Genomic DNA, 12,083 nt, shown 5'->3' with positions numbered 1-12,083 from the left:
ATATTTCATTATGTTGAAAGTACATCCTAAACATTCCTACCTATGTTCTATATACCTATAGTGATCAGGTGTGTAGATGAGAGTAGTGTAGTTGATATAGTTTCTGCAATTTCAGCAAAATCTTTGACCAACTCCACATAGGACCTTGATAAAGGAGGTAAAAGCACATGGATCCAGACTAACTTGGCAAGTAGATCTAAAATTGGCTTTGTGCTAAGAGTGCTTAGTGGTAGTAGAAGCTTGTTTGCATGACTGGAATACACTGTTCAGTGACGGGAACCAGTACTGGGTCCCTTATTGTTCATGAATTCAATAAATGAATGCATTGGAGCCAGGGGCAATGACAAGTAAGTTTGCAGATGACATGAAGATTGGCTGGATGGTTAATGGTGAGGAAGAATGTCTCACCTTCCAGAAGGATATAGATGGGTTGGTCAGATGAAGTTTAACTTCAAAAGTATGAGGTGTTGCATTGTAAAAGAACTAACAAGACAAAGGAGTACTCAATTTGGAGGTAGTGAGGACTGCATATGCTGAAAGGTCAGATTCAATAAGAAGCAGAGCAGGTCAGGCAGCATCAGAGGAGCAGGGGAGTTGACATTTCAGACTGGAACCTTTCATCAGTGACTGGCAAGACACTGACAAGCTGAGAGGATGTTGGGGTGCTTGTCCACAGATGCCTGTAGATGGTAGGACAGGTTAATAGGGTAGTTATGAAGATATAGAGGATAGTTGCCTTTTTTAGTCTTGGCATAAGATTATATGAACAGAGAGGTCATGTTGGAGCTGTACAAAACTTTGGAGAACTGTGTGCAGTTGTGATCACCTCACTGAAGGAAGGAAGTAATTGCTCTGGAGGGGCTGCAGATGAGATTCACCAGGATGTTGTCTGCCATAGAGCATTTTAGCTACAAAGAGGGGCTGAATAAGCTCAGTTGTTTTCTTGAGAGCAGAGAAGGCTGAGGCGACCTGATTGAAGTGTGGTCAGGATGGATAGAAAGCAGCTGTTTCCCTTCATTGAAGGGTCAGGAACAAGGGGACATCTTTTTTTAAGGTGAAGGCAGGAAACTTACGGGGTATTGGAGGAAGTAATTTTTCACCCAAGGGTAGTAAGCATTTGGAATGCACTGCCTTGGAGGGTGGTCAAGGCGGGAAGTATGTGAATGAGCACTTGAAATGTTGTAACATTTAAGGCTCTGGGCCTAGTGTTGGAAAGTGTTGGATTAATATAGATTTGCAGTAGCTTTATGTCAGTGGAGGTTTAATGGGCTGATGGACCTGTTCTGTTCTCTAAGGTTGTACAGAGAAAGACAAACATGCTGGAAGTGGGATGCATTATGTTTATACAATCAGGTATATGGGCACCTTAACTGCCAGGACTGGATAGAGGGCAATATTTGTTAAAGTACTGTTTGCAACGTAACTTTTGACTGCAGGCTGTATTGTGCAAATTTGGCATCGCAAATATATTGCTATCATTTTGGCTCAACTGTTTTCAAGTGTAAGTTCCGAACACATTCCAATGCTGCTTCTAAGGGACAGATAGAAATTGTGGGCAACAATTGTTGTTTTGTCGGTGGCACCTATGTATATTAGAAGAATAAAAAGAAACTTCTGTTGTCAGTCAAGTTGCTGTTTTGCACAGAAAATAATGCATACTTTTCAAAAGGCATACCTTTTTAATCTGTAACACATTTTAATCACATCCTAAAAAATGCTTCTTTTTACAGCTATAATGTGGCGGACTGGTGTCGGACTGGGGTGGACAAAGTTAAAAATCTCACAACACCAGCTTTTACTCCAACTGGTTTATTTGGAAGCACTAGCTTTCAGAGCAGCACTTCCAAATAGACCTGTAGGACTATAACCTGATGTTATGTGATTTTTAACTCTTTACAGCTACAGTTCAGACTGAATTTATAAAATACTGTATGCAATAAATTTCCAAATTTTCCCCATTATTTGTAATTGGATAGAGGTGCCATTACACATTGGTGAACTAAACACGATGTTGGTATTTTATGGTAAAATATGCCTGCCATTGTATAAGGATTTTTCTTGCACACTGGGCACCTCGAGTTGCTTTGGTGCCACTTTGCTGCTACACCTTTTGGAGTGTAAGATAAAGTAAAGGTAAAGCTGGAAAAAGCAGAGCAGGTCAAGCAGTATTAGAGGAACAGGGAAGTCGATACTTCAGGTTGGAACCTTTCATCAGTGGCGGGAGGGGGAAAGTGGCTGGGAAATAAATGGAGATGGGGCTGGGGAAAGGTAGGTGGAATGGCAATAGGTGAATACAGGTAGGAGGCAATTGTGATTGGTCAGTGGGAAGAGTGGAGCAAGTAAGTGGGAAGAAAGATGAACAGGTTAGGTCAAGGGGGGCGGGGTGGAGAGGGAGGGCTGGACCTGGGGTGAGGAGGGGGGGAGTGGGGAGATTCGGAATTCTATGTTAAGGCCGTATGGTTGAAAGCTCCTAAGGCTGAAGATGAGCTGTTCTTCCTCCAATTTGGTATGGCCTTATTTCGACAGTGGAGGCAGCCCAGGATGGATTTGTCATCGGGGAGTGGGAGTGGGAGGGGGAGGTGAAATGGCTGGCAACCAAAAGGTGAAGTTGAGTACATCCACAGAAGCAGACAAGTGTCCTCTTCATTTTAATATCAGATCCCAAAGGCAACATGTCCGACTGTGGAGTATTCTTTCATTATTGCAATGAGGTGTCATCCTTGAATGATATTCTTATGCTCGCCCTGGAGTGGGATTTGAACTCTAACTTTGAATATAAAGGAAGATTGATTTTTCTTTTTTTAAAAACCTGTATTTAAAGTTCAAGCTTTCCAGTGTGGTCAGTTTTATGTGCGTGACAAATAGTGACATGTCTTCTTGAATTGAAACTTCATCTGAGTTCCCATTTTAATACTAACCTTTATGTCAATCTATGAAATACTGTGAGCAACATAGTTTGTGTCAGAACATAAATATTTAAGTATCATGACAACCGCATTATCAAAGCATGTCTGGCATGAATGACTGACTCGCTGGCAGGCAGCAGACATTGAGTGAAGACGTTTGTTTAAAACTCTGACTTTTTTAAACCAAGTGTCCGATCAAATACAGTGATTATGTTTGTGATACTTGCGTGAAAAGCCTAGATAATGTTCACGCCACTGTTTTATTTGTATCATGTTATTTGAAATTTACATTTGTATGCCTTAAAAGATGCCACTGACCTCCAAAAATTTCAATAGCATGATTCTTTATGCTTGACAAATGGAATAGAAATGAATGCTGATATTCATGAAAGAAAATATCATTACCCTGAAGTGATATCGCTTTTGTTTTTTGCTTTTTCGATTCACTGTCCTGATGTAAAATACTGAGGGAATATAGTAGCTGTGTGGTTCGTGGCTAGTGTGCAGACATCGAGTCAAGGGTTTGTGCTTAAAGAATCTCTAAGGACATTTGCATTAGAATTTATAGCCAGCTTTTGCTTAGCTTTAATATCCTCTCAGTTATTAAATATACTGCCTGCTGATGTGTGCCAAGCTCACAGCTCTTCACTTTTCATTATTGTGCTGACTGATACCCAAACCCTTGAGTAACACTGAATTTTAAACTCTGCTGAACTGTCCTAAAATTTGCAGAAAAATATTACCTTTCAGTTTTTGAAAGAAAAATAACTTTTGAAAAAAATCCAATATAGCACAAACTTAGTTAGAGAACAGAGTAATTCCTGTGAAATATAAAACCAAAATGCAAGTGTGAACTGTTCACACTGCATTCTTCTTGTTGCCCAAGTTGTATTGCCAGCCCTTGGAAGTTTTCTTCAACTCAGAAGGTCCTGGGGTTGAGTGCTGTCCACAACTACTCAACAGACTGCTGACCATTTGCACACTTTTGCAGTGTGCTTGCTGGTTTTCTATATATTGGCCCCAGACAAAGGCTGTGAACATAGCCTGGAAGTGTTGTACCTGAACAATATGGAAGGACGGTTACAAGCACTATAATCTTAGCACAGTGCTAAAGTGCCTCACGTCTGTTTCATTAGTTTAATTTGAGTAATCTGAGTAAATTATATTAGTTTAATCTCAAAAACTGGATCTTGTCAGGTCTATTTGTTATCCATCAGTCCTCAGAAATTCTTCAAACTTAGTCACAGATTTATATAGAAATGGAAACACAGCAGAAACAATCTACGCTTGCATGCGCTAAACTGAAACATTTTTTGAGACTCTGCAAATAAGGTCTGTGAAGAACAGAAGCATTAGGTTGGTAAAAGAATTAATAGTAGAGAATTGTAAAATTTCCTTTTAAGGGACAGTTCATACAAATGTGGTTCACTTTCTCAGACTGGTCAGTTATTCTATGATAAAATTGTTTAGAATTATTCTAGTTTGTCTTGAATTGTTCATCTTAAGATGTTCATAGTGATATACCAGTGCTACTGCAGGAGTTTAGTTCATTGAAGCAATCTTATTTCCTTGTTTAAATGTCTACCCAGAGGCTCATGTTGCTGTTATTAAAGTTATACTGAAAATGCAACTGTGGACAAGAAAATGAAAGGGGGGATTATGAGTTTACAATGATCTTTTTTATTGAACTTAGCAGTTAGATACTAGCAAAAAGGCATCACAGATTCCAGACAGAATCTTAATTATTTCAGCATAATGATTGTACTGAAATCCTGATTTTTCTTTTACTTTAATATTTACAATACAAGGTTATGGTTCCTGGTTCTAATACAGAAGTGTTTTACTACACTTTGCAAGATATTATCACTGATTTACCTAAATCATAAATAGAAATAAAGTAGTTGAGTTTGAAAGTAAAAGAATAGAAAAATTGTGCAATTCATGTATCAGCACACGAGGAGAATCTGTAAATTGTGTGTAATGTGGTGTTACATGAGAAACAATGTGATGATCCCTTGCATGCAATAAGCACTAAAATGTGTTACCTGAATATGGTGTGTGATATAATTGTGATTAGAATTTTATTGTGACTTCTAGGAGGAAGATGGAACAGAAGAGGAGAGCAACAGGATCGAGCCAGTTGGACGTGCTGATTCTTGCCTTGAACATGGACAGAATTTTTCGCTCGGGTACACTTGTATTAGTAAAATATTAATTAACACACACTGTTTTCTTAGATATAGGCAGACCACAAGGGATCAGCTTGTAATGGTTATTGTTTAAGAAGTATAGTTCATTTTTGGACAGTGGAACCTGCTGGAGAGAAATCACCAAGTTGGCAAGAAAATCGTTCCCTTTTCTGCAAAATCATACTTATTAAACACTTTTGGAAACAGTGGGGAAATAATTGGTGACTAATGTAAGAGTCTCTATTGGAGTGACTGTTAATTGGTGGGTACTGTCTTTACAAAGTGTACAATATAATAGAGTATTGCTCAAATAAATCGGAAAAGACGCCCAAAGACTTTGCTGTAAAAGAAACCGAAAAAAGTCAGAAAGTCCATCAGCATTATTATTGTTTTGGAATGAGTGCTTTCATTGAAATGATCGTCCTCCACTCTTTCTGTTCCTGAGGGATTCACTGTGTTCCATTGAAATTTTATTAATAATTTCACCTTTACAGTGACTTAATGATCAGACCACCACTCAATGAAAATCCTATACTGCTCTTTTGCAAACAGTGCAGATCAGTTCAGCCCTGAAGTAACTTCTCAACTAAAAATCTCTCATGTCTGAATTGGTACATATTAAAAGCTGACTCAATGTTTGATACATTGGTGCATCTACTTTGTGTTTATCTATTAACAGATTAGTTTGCTATTGATTAATTAACTGGTGATGCAATTTCTTTCTGATAAGTTTAATACTGTAAAGAGATGTAATCACAAGGGATTGACAAAGTAATTTGCAGTAGGAAAGTGCGAGCAGATAACATGTACCATAATTTCATCTTGGTTGTTTTGCTAATTATTTTATGTTTGACTGACCTTTTTTCATGCTTCCATACAAATATTCAGGTATGTTGCACACAATACTTTATGTTCTAGATATTAATAAATATTGTTTTTGTTGTGGGTAGTTTGTTTCATATTTTTATGCTATCCGTTTATCATTGTTTCTCAGTGATGTGCTAAAGCTGGTTGAAGTCTCCAATGATGGAGGGCCTTTGGGAATCCATGTAGTGCCTTTCAGTTCCACAGTTGGAAGGTAAAACATTTTGTTCTGTATATTTGATTTCTTTCTTGAGACTTAATTTAATGTTCACTTAAATCCACAGTGTTTAACAATTAGTGGATTCTCAAATGAAACATTTGGGAAGATCTGTGCTGGTATACTAGAAATTGTAATTTTTGTAGTGCAGTGTTTCAATGAAGTTAATGGACATTAATTTTAGGAAACAATTGATAATCTATTTATTAGTTAAGATCTGTATGCAAATGAATGATGTGGATGTGACACTGGTAAAATGCAGTTTCCACTGATAGTAAGATGGTGCTCAATTTTTGGAAATGGTGGGTGACAGCAGATTTAGAACTTCTGCCTTCATGAATCCTTGTGTTTCAGCATTTTAGGACATTTGCAGTTCTAACCACATTGCTGACAGACTGTCTCCAACAGTACTAATGTGCACACAGACATTCTAAAATGTTTATTTCCTCTCAGCGCACATGATTGCTTTAAAACAGCAGTCTGTTTTATCTTCGTAATCAAAAGAGAATCATTCATTAAAACAGTACTTGATGTTGAATGATGCATTTGACAATATATGTCGAGATGAAACTGTAAGGTTAGAAATATTGCCAATGCAACTTAAACAGGTGAAAATCATGTCAAAAGTGATTGAAAGATTCCATGTTAAGATGGATCCAAGTTGGTGAAGTCTATTAATAGAGCTTAATTGTGCCCAGTGATGTCTCCTGTTTCACAACAAATCTGGTGCCAGATTTTTTGCAGCTCTTGATCATCACATGACTTTAATATCATGTGAGGGAACACATTTGTTCAAGTCTTCCAGTTTTTGGATAGTTGAAAATTGGGCCATTCTTGAAGGATGAGACTGCTCAGATTCCCCAGTGCACTGACTACATGGTAATTGCCCAGAAAATTTAAACTTCTGATGCAGTCTGGAGCCTTCTGAAATTGTCTCCAACTTGAATTAGACACTGAGAGGATTCCACCTTAATTAGCTCGGAAAATTTAGGGGGAATTAAACCTGTTTCAGTGTCTGCCTATCTTTACTACTGCAACCCCATCGCACCACTCCTAGAAATAGGGATCCCAATCCAAATTGGAAGCCATGGGCCATTGTTCATTGGGATCTGTACTTTGTGTTGGGACAGAGGAGACTTGGCCATTCTAAATTGCCCATAGTGTTAGGTGCATTAGTCAGAGGGAAATGGGTCTGGGTGGGTTACTCTTCAGAGGGTCGGTGTGGACTTGTTGGGCCAAAGAGCCTGTTTCCACACTCTAGAGAATCTAATCAGAACTGAAGCCTAAATTGAGGGATGTGAAGGGACACAGATCAGCATTTTGTGCTTTTGTGGTGTGCAGCCAAGACCACCACCACAGCACAAAGCTCATTTAAAGGGGCAATCGTGGTTATCTACTGAGCACAGCTTGGACAGAGAACAGTCCATGAGCAGAGGTTGGCCAAATGTTGCCATTTTGGGGTATGGGGAAAATATATCTTCCAAGCAGTCTCGGCAGAAGTAGGTCAGTAACTTTCATTATCAGCAATGCAGCTGTGATGGTGTCTGTGTAGAATGGATGTAGTATTGCCTGGCCAATACTGTGAGCAGCAAACACAGAGTAGAAGATTTGTATAACTGGGGAGGGAAAAAAAGCAAGATTGGGTTTGGGAGCAAAACAGAAAGAGATCTGGAATAGTGTACATTTTAGATTTGACTTGTATTGATGACACTTGGGTGGAGTAAAACTACAGTTTACTCTGGATCAAAGGAGGGGGGCTGAAATTCCTCATGCAAAAAACAATAGTTTGAAGGACCTTGTGACTCCGAGTTCCCTGACATCTGGGTTGGATGCTGACAAAATTAATTGGATTCGTCCTGGCTATGTCTGATATTTTTTTTTAACAACTCCTTCACAAGATGTGGACACCTCCGCTGAGCGAGCATTTATTGCCCATCCTTAGTTACCCTTGAGAAGGTTGCAGTTTGCCATTTAAAGTCAACCATGATTTAACTGTTAATTCTTGTTACTTCCTGTTAATTTTTGATGATAGAGTCTATCTTAGAGAATATTTAGTATTTTCTTGATTTTTTTTTGTCCAATTCTTGTTTGTTTAAAACTGTGGAATCTTGTAGCTTTATTTCTTTACCAACTAAAACTTACAAATTCATTTAATTTAACAAAAAAATTGCTGGTCCCTAATGAGATCATAATGACTAACATTGCTATCCAAGAGTCAGACTCTTGGTTACTTCCCAAAACATGAAAAAATGTTGCGTAGCTTACCATTTTCTGATTATCATTTCTATCATAATATGTTTTCCTTTAACTTCATAAGATAATATTGAACAGAAAAATCTCAATTTGAAATAGATTATACTTTAAGAAAGGTTGTCAGGTAATAAACCTTGAAATACTATATACAGATAGCAAGCAAATCTCATCTGTTGTGCCAGTTTGACTTAGATGAAGTGGATTTGGTTGATGGGTTTTCCAATTTGTAAGAAATTGTCTTTGGTTGTTTCTTGGTGTGGCTGAGTAAAATTGGTCTTGCAAATATGCATTTTTAGGGTAATAAAGTAGATGTCTTTTGCATTCTAATAATCAGGACAGCTGAAAATAAATCATTTCCCGGTGTGCGCAAGAGTTTGAGTTCTATCTTTATTGCCCAAAAACCACAGCAGTGCTTACAACTGAAAGCTTATGTACACTTCTATAAAAGCCTGAGCTGACTATAATACCAGTATTGAATATTCAAAGCTGGTAATGGCACATCACTGATCTTGAAACTTGGAAAGATCACAAAAGTCATTTCACTGCATCTTCATGAACAGCTGACAAAATACAGCAAGCCACTTACAAGGCTCGAGCTGACAGAATGTTAAGATCACCTAAAAAGCCATCAGTCTCTGTGCAATTGTGTTGATGCATGAAATTTAATAAATAAGTTCACAGATGGGTTTGCCACTTCTGAGCCCTTTGGTAGTTACAGTGTAGCAAATTGCTTGTTGTTGTTCTAAACTTCTGAAGAAATTAAAAGTTGTATGAACCTTTTGAAACACTAGAAGTCTGCACTAAATGTCAGTCCTATTCAACAGAAGAAACAGAGTGCATGAACATGACCATTCCTACAAAATGGTAATAACTGAATTATGTGATTGAACATATTTTCCCCTTATTTAGTATAACCTTGAAGACTTCAATAAATGTTGGCAATTTTCCATGTCGTGAGTGGAAGAGAAAAGCATGCAGTGACCTCTAACTCAGAAGTACTTTGTACCAAAGTACTTGAATGCATAGAGTCACCGAGATGTACAGCATGGAAACAGACCCTTCGGTCCAACCCGTCCATGCAGTTCAGATATCCTACCCTAATCTAGTCCCATTTGCCAGTACTTGGCCCATATCCCTGTAAATGCCTCCTAGTCATATACCCACCCAGGTACCTTTTAAATGCGGTAGTTGTACCAGTATCCATCACTTCCTTTGGCAGCTCATTCCAAACATGTACCACCCTGTGCGTGAAAATGTTGCCTCTTAGGTCCCTTTTATATCTTTCTCCACTCACCCTAAACCTGTGCCCTCGAGTTCTGGACTCCCCGATGCCAGGGAAAAGACCTTTTCTGTTTATCCTATCCATGCCCCTCTTAGTTTTGTAAACCTCTATAAGGTCACCCCTCAGCCTTTGATACTCCAGGAAAAACAGCCCCAGCCTCTCCCTGTAGCTCAAATCCTCCAACCCTGGCAACATCCTTGTAAATCTTTTCTGAACTCTTGCAAGTTTTACAACGTCCTTCAGATAGGAAGGAGACTTCCAGTGCTTATTTTTGTTCAAGCCAATTTAATTTATTTCTGACTTGGCCATAACAAAAACTTATTCATGCAACTTTAATGTAAATAAAAAATCCAAAGTGCTTTTCAGCGAGGTAAATAACTCCACAGAAGCCAGGGCTTCCTGACTGGACCATGTTAACAATCTCAATCAGGGAATTAATTCCATGAAGTCCACCTGGCTAACCGCATTGCAATCACTAAATAAGGAATGGAATCTTGCTGCTGAACCAAAGAAGCATAATTTCCCAGGTGCTTTCAAAAGGTTTGTTAAAGAAGTAGGTATTATTTTAAAAAAAGGATCTTAAAGGGGATGTCGTCCCAAGATTTTGAAGGCTTAGCTTTCATCAGTACACCTTCGAAATTAAATTTTTGAGCAATTGAAAAGTGTCATCTCAGGCAAAAGAACACAGCTGTTTTCAGGTGGAAAGCTTGAGAGACTTATTATGAAAGAGCTCGTGGTGCAAGGCCAAAGAGTGTGATAATGGAACAAGTAAATATTTTGATCATTTGTTGCTCTTTTGTGTTCTCACTCTGCAAAAAGGGTCTTCCTCATTTCTCTTTGCAATAGTGATTGCATTTAATTATTAGTTAAATAGCTGTCAAATCAACAAAAATGCAAGCTATGCATTGATTAGATTATTTTGTGTGCTGTGACAATGCAATTGCATTTTTTAAAAATGTATTTGTTTTAAAATTACAGATTATCTTCATCTGATCAGTAATTAAATTCATGGGAATGATTTTAGCCGACACACTAATGGCTTGCTATTAGACAGCGGGGACACTGTGCAACAGTAGCTGTGACTCTGGGGTCAGAAGTAAAGGGATGACACTTTCCATTCATCTTGGGAAACGCTGCCAACAATGTTTTTGTGCTCTGGAGCAATCTTCTACTTTTGTAGAGTTAGTTTGAATTTGTTGTCTTCTGCACTGAACCTGTGATGTTCAAGAACTGAGAAGGCAGCACGGAGGCTGGTAAGACTGAAGAATTCAGAGTATAAAGTAGGAAATAAAGAAATCTGGGCCAAAATCGTTACCCGAAATGCAAACTTCAGATTGGGACATATGTGTGAGATTGAGGGAGAAATTTATGCAAAAGAAAGCAAACCTTTTTTTAATAGCTTTTTATTTGTTTAAAAATCTGCAATATTTTAATTTTCCTCTGCAGTAAAGAGACTTGACATTTATAAAATTAACTTTCAAACCCAGAAGTAATTGATTGAATGCCAAAAGGTCTCAGTTACTCTTGATTGAATAAAATTTGCCTGTCTGTCTTTACAGTGAGAACATTGCGTAATTAGTTAGAGAAGGCGATGGCCTAGTGCCATTAAGCCAGACACCCGGGTAATGTTCTAGGTACATGAGTTCAATCTTGCCATAGCAGATGATGAAATTTGAATTCAATAGAAGAAAATCTGGAATTAAGAGCCTAAGTGATGACCATGAAACCATTATCTGTTATTAGAAAAACCAATCTGGTTCACTAACTTCCTTTGGGGAAGGAAATCTGGCCTACAGGTAACTCCAGTCCCACAGCAATGTGGTTGACTCTTGACTGCCCAGTGGGTAATAAGACCATAAGGCATCAGAGTGGAAATTAGGCCATTTATCGGAGCAGACTCGATGGGCTGTTCAATTAAGGCTGATAAATTTGTCAACGCCTTTCTCCCCATAACCCTTGATCCCCTTTCAGACTGAGATAGATAGGTTCTTGATTGTAAATATACTCAATGACCTGGCCTTTACAGCCTTCTGTGGCAATGAATTCCATAGATTCCCCACTCTGTGGCTGAAGAAATTTCTCCTTATCTCTGTTCTAAAAGGTCTTCCCTTTACTCTAAGGCTGTGACCTCAGGTCCTAGTCTTTCCTACCAATAGAAACATCTTCCCAACATCCACTCTGTCCAGGCCATTCAGTATTCTGTAAGTTTCAATTCGACCCCCACCCCCCATCCTTCTAAATTCCCTCGAGTATAAACAGAGTCCTCAAACAGTCCTCAGATGTTAAGCTTTTCATTGTCATTGTCGTGAACCTCCTCTGAGCACACTTCAGGGTTAGTATATTCTCCCTGAGATATGGGGCCCAAAACTGCT

At 38.5% G+C, this 12,083-nt stretch overlaps 1 protein-coding gene across 5 annotated transcripts in view; it reads left to right on the top strand.

Moving 5' to 3' along the window:
- Positions 1–12,083, top strand: part of pard3aa (par-3 family cell polarity regulator alpha, a) — an 858,224-nt gene that overhangs the window by 506,872 nt on the left and 339,269 nt on the right. For all 5 annotated transcript variants that reach the window (XM_043690628.2, XM_043690626.2, XM_043690630.2 and 2 more), the window contains exons 6-7: positions 5,004–5,095; positions 6,090–6,173. In XM_043690628.2, the coding sequence (XP_043546563.2) occupies positions 5,004–5,095; positions 6,090–6,173 (176 nt within the window). The remainder of the gene's footprint in view (positions 1–5,003; positions 5,096–6,089; positions 6,174–12,083) is intronic.

Source organism: Chiloscyllium plagiosum, unplaced genomic scaffold, assembly GCF_037043375.1.
Source record: "Chiloscyllium plagiosum isolate Xiang-an unplaced genomic scaffold, Cpla_swu_hap1 HiC_scaffold_5, whole genome shotgun sequence".
In the NCBI taxonomy this organism is placed as follows: domain Eukaryota; kingdom Metazoa; phylum Chordata; class Chondrichthyes; order Orectolobiformes; family Hemiscylliidae; genus Chiloscyllium; species Chiloscyllium plagiosum.
The sequence above is the reverse complement of the archived record's forward strand: the minus strand, read 5'-3'. Positions and strand labels throughout refer to the sequence as shown.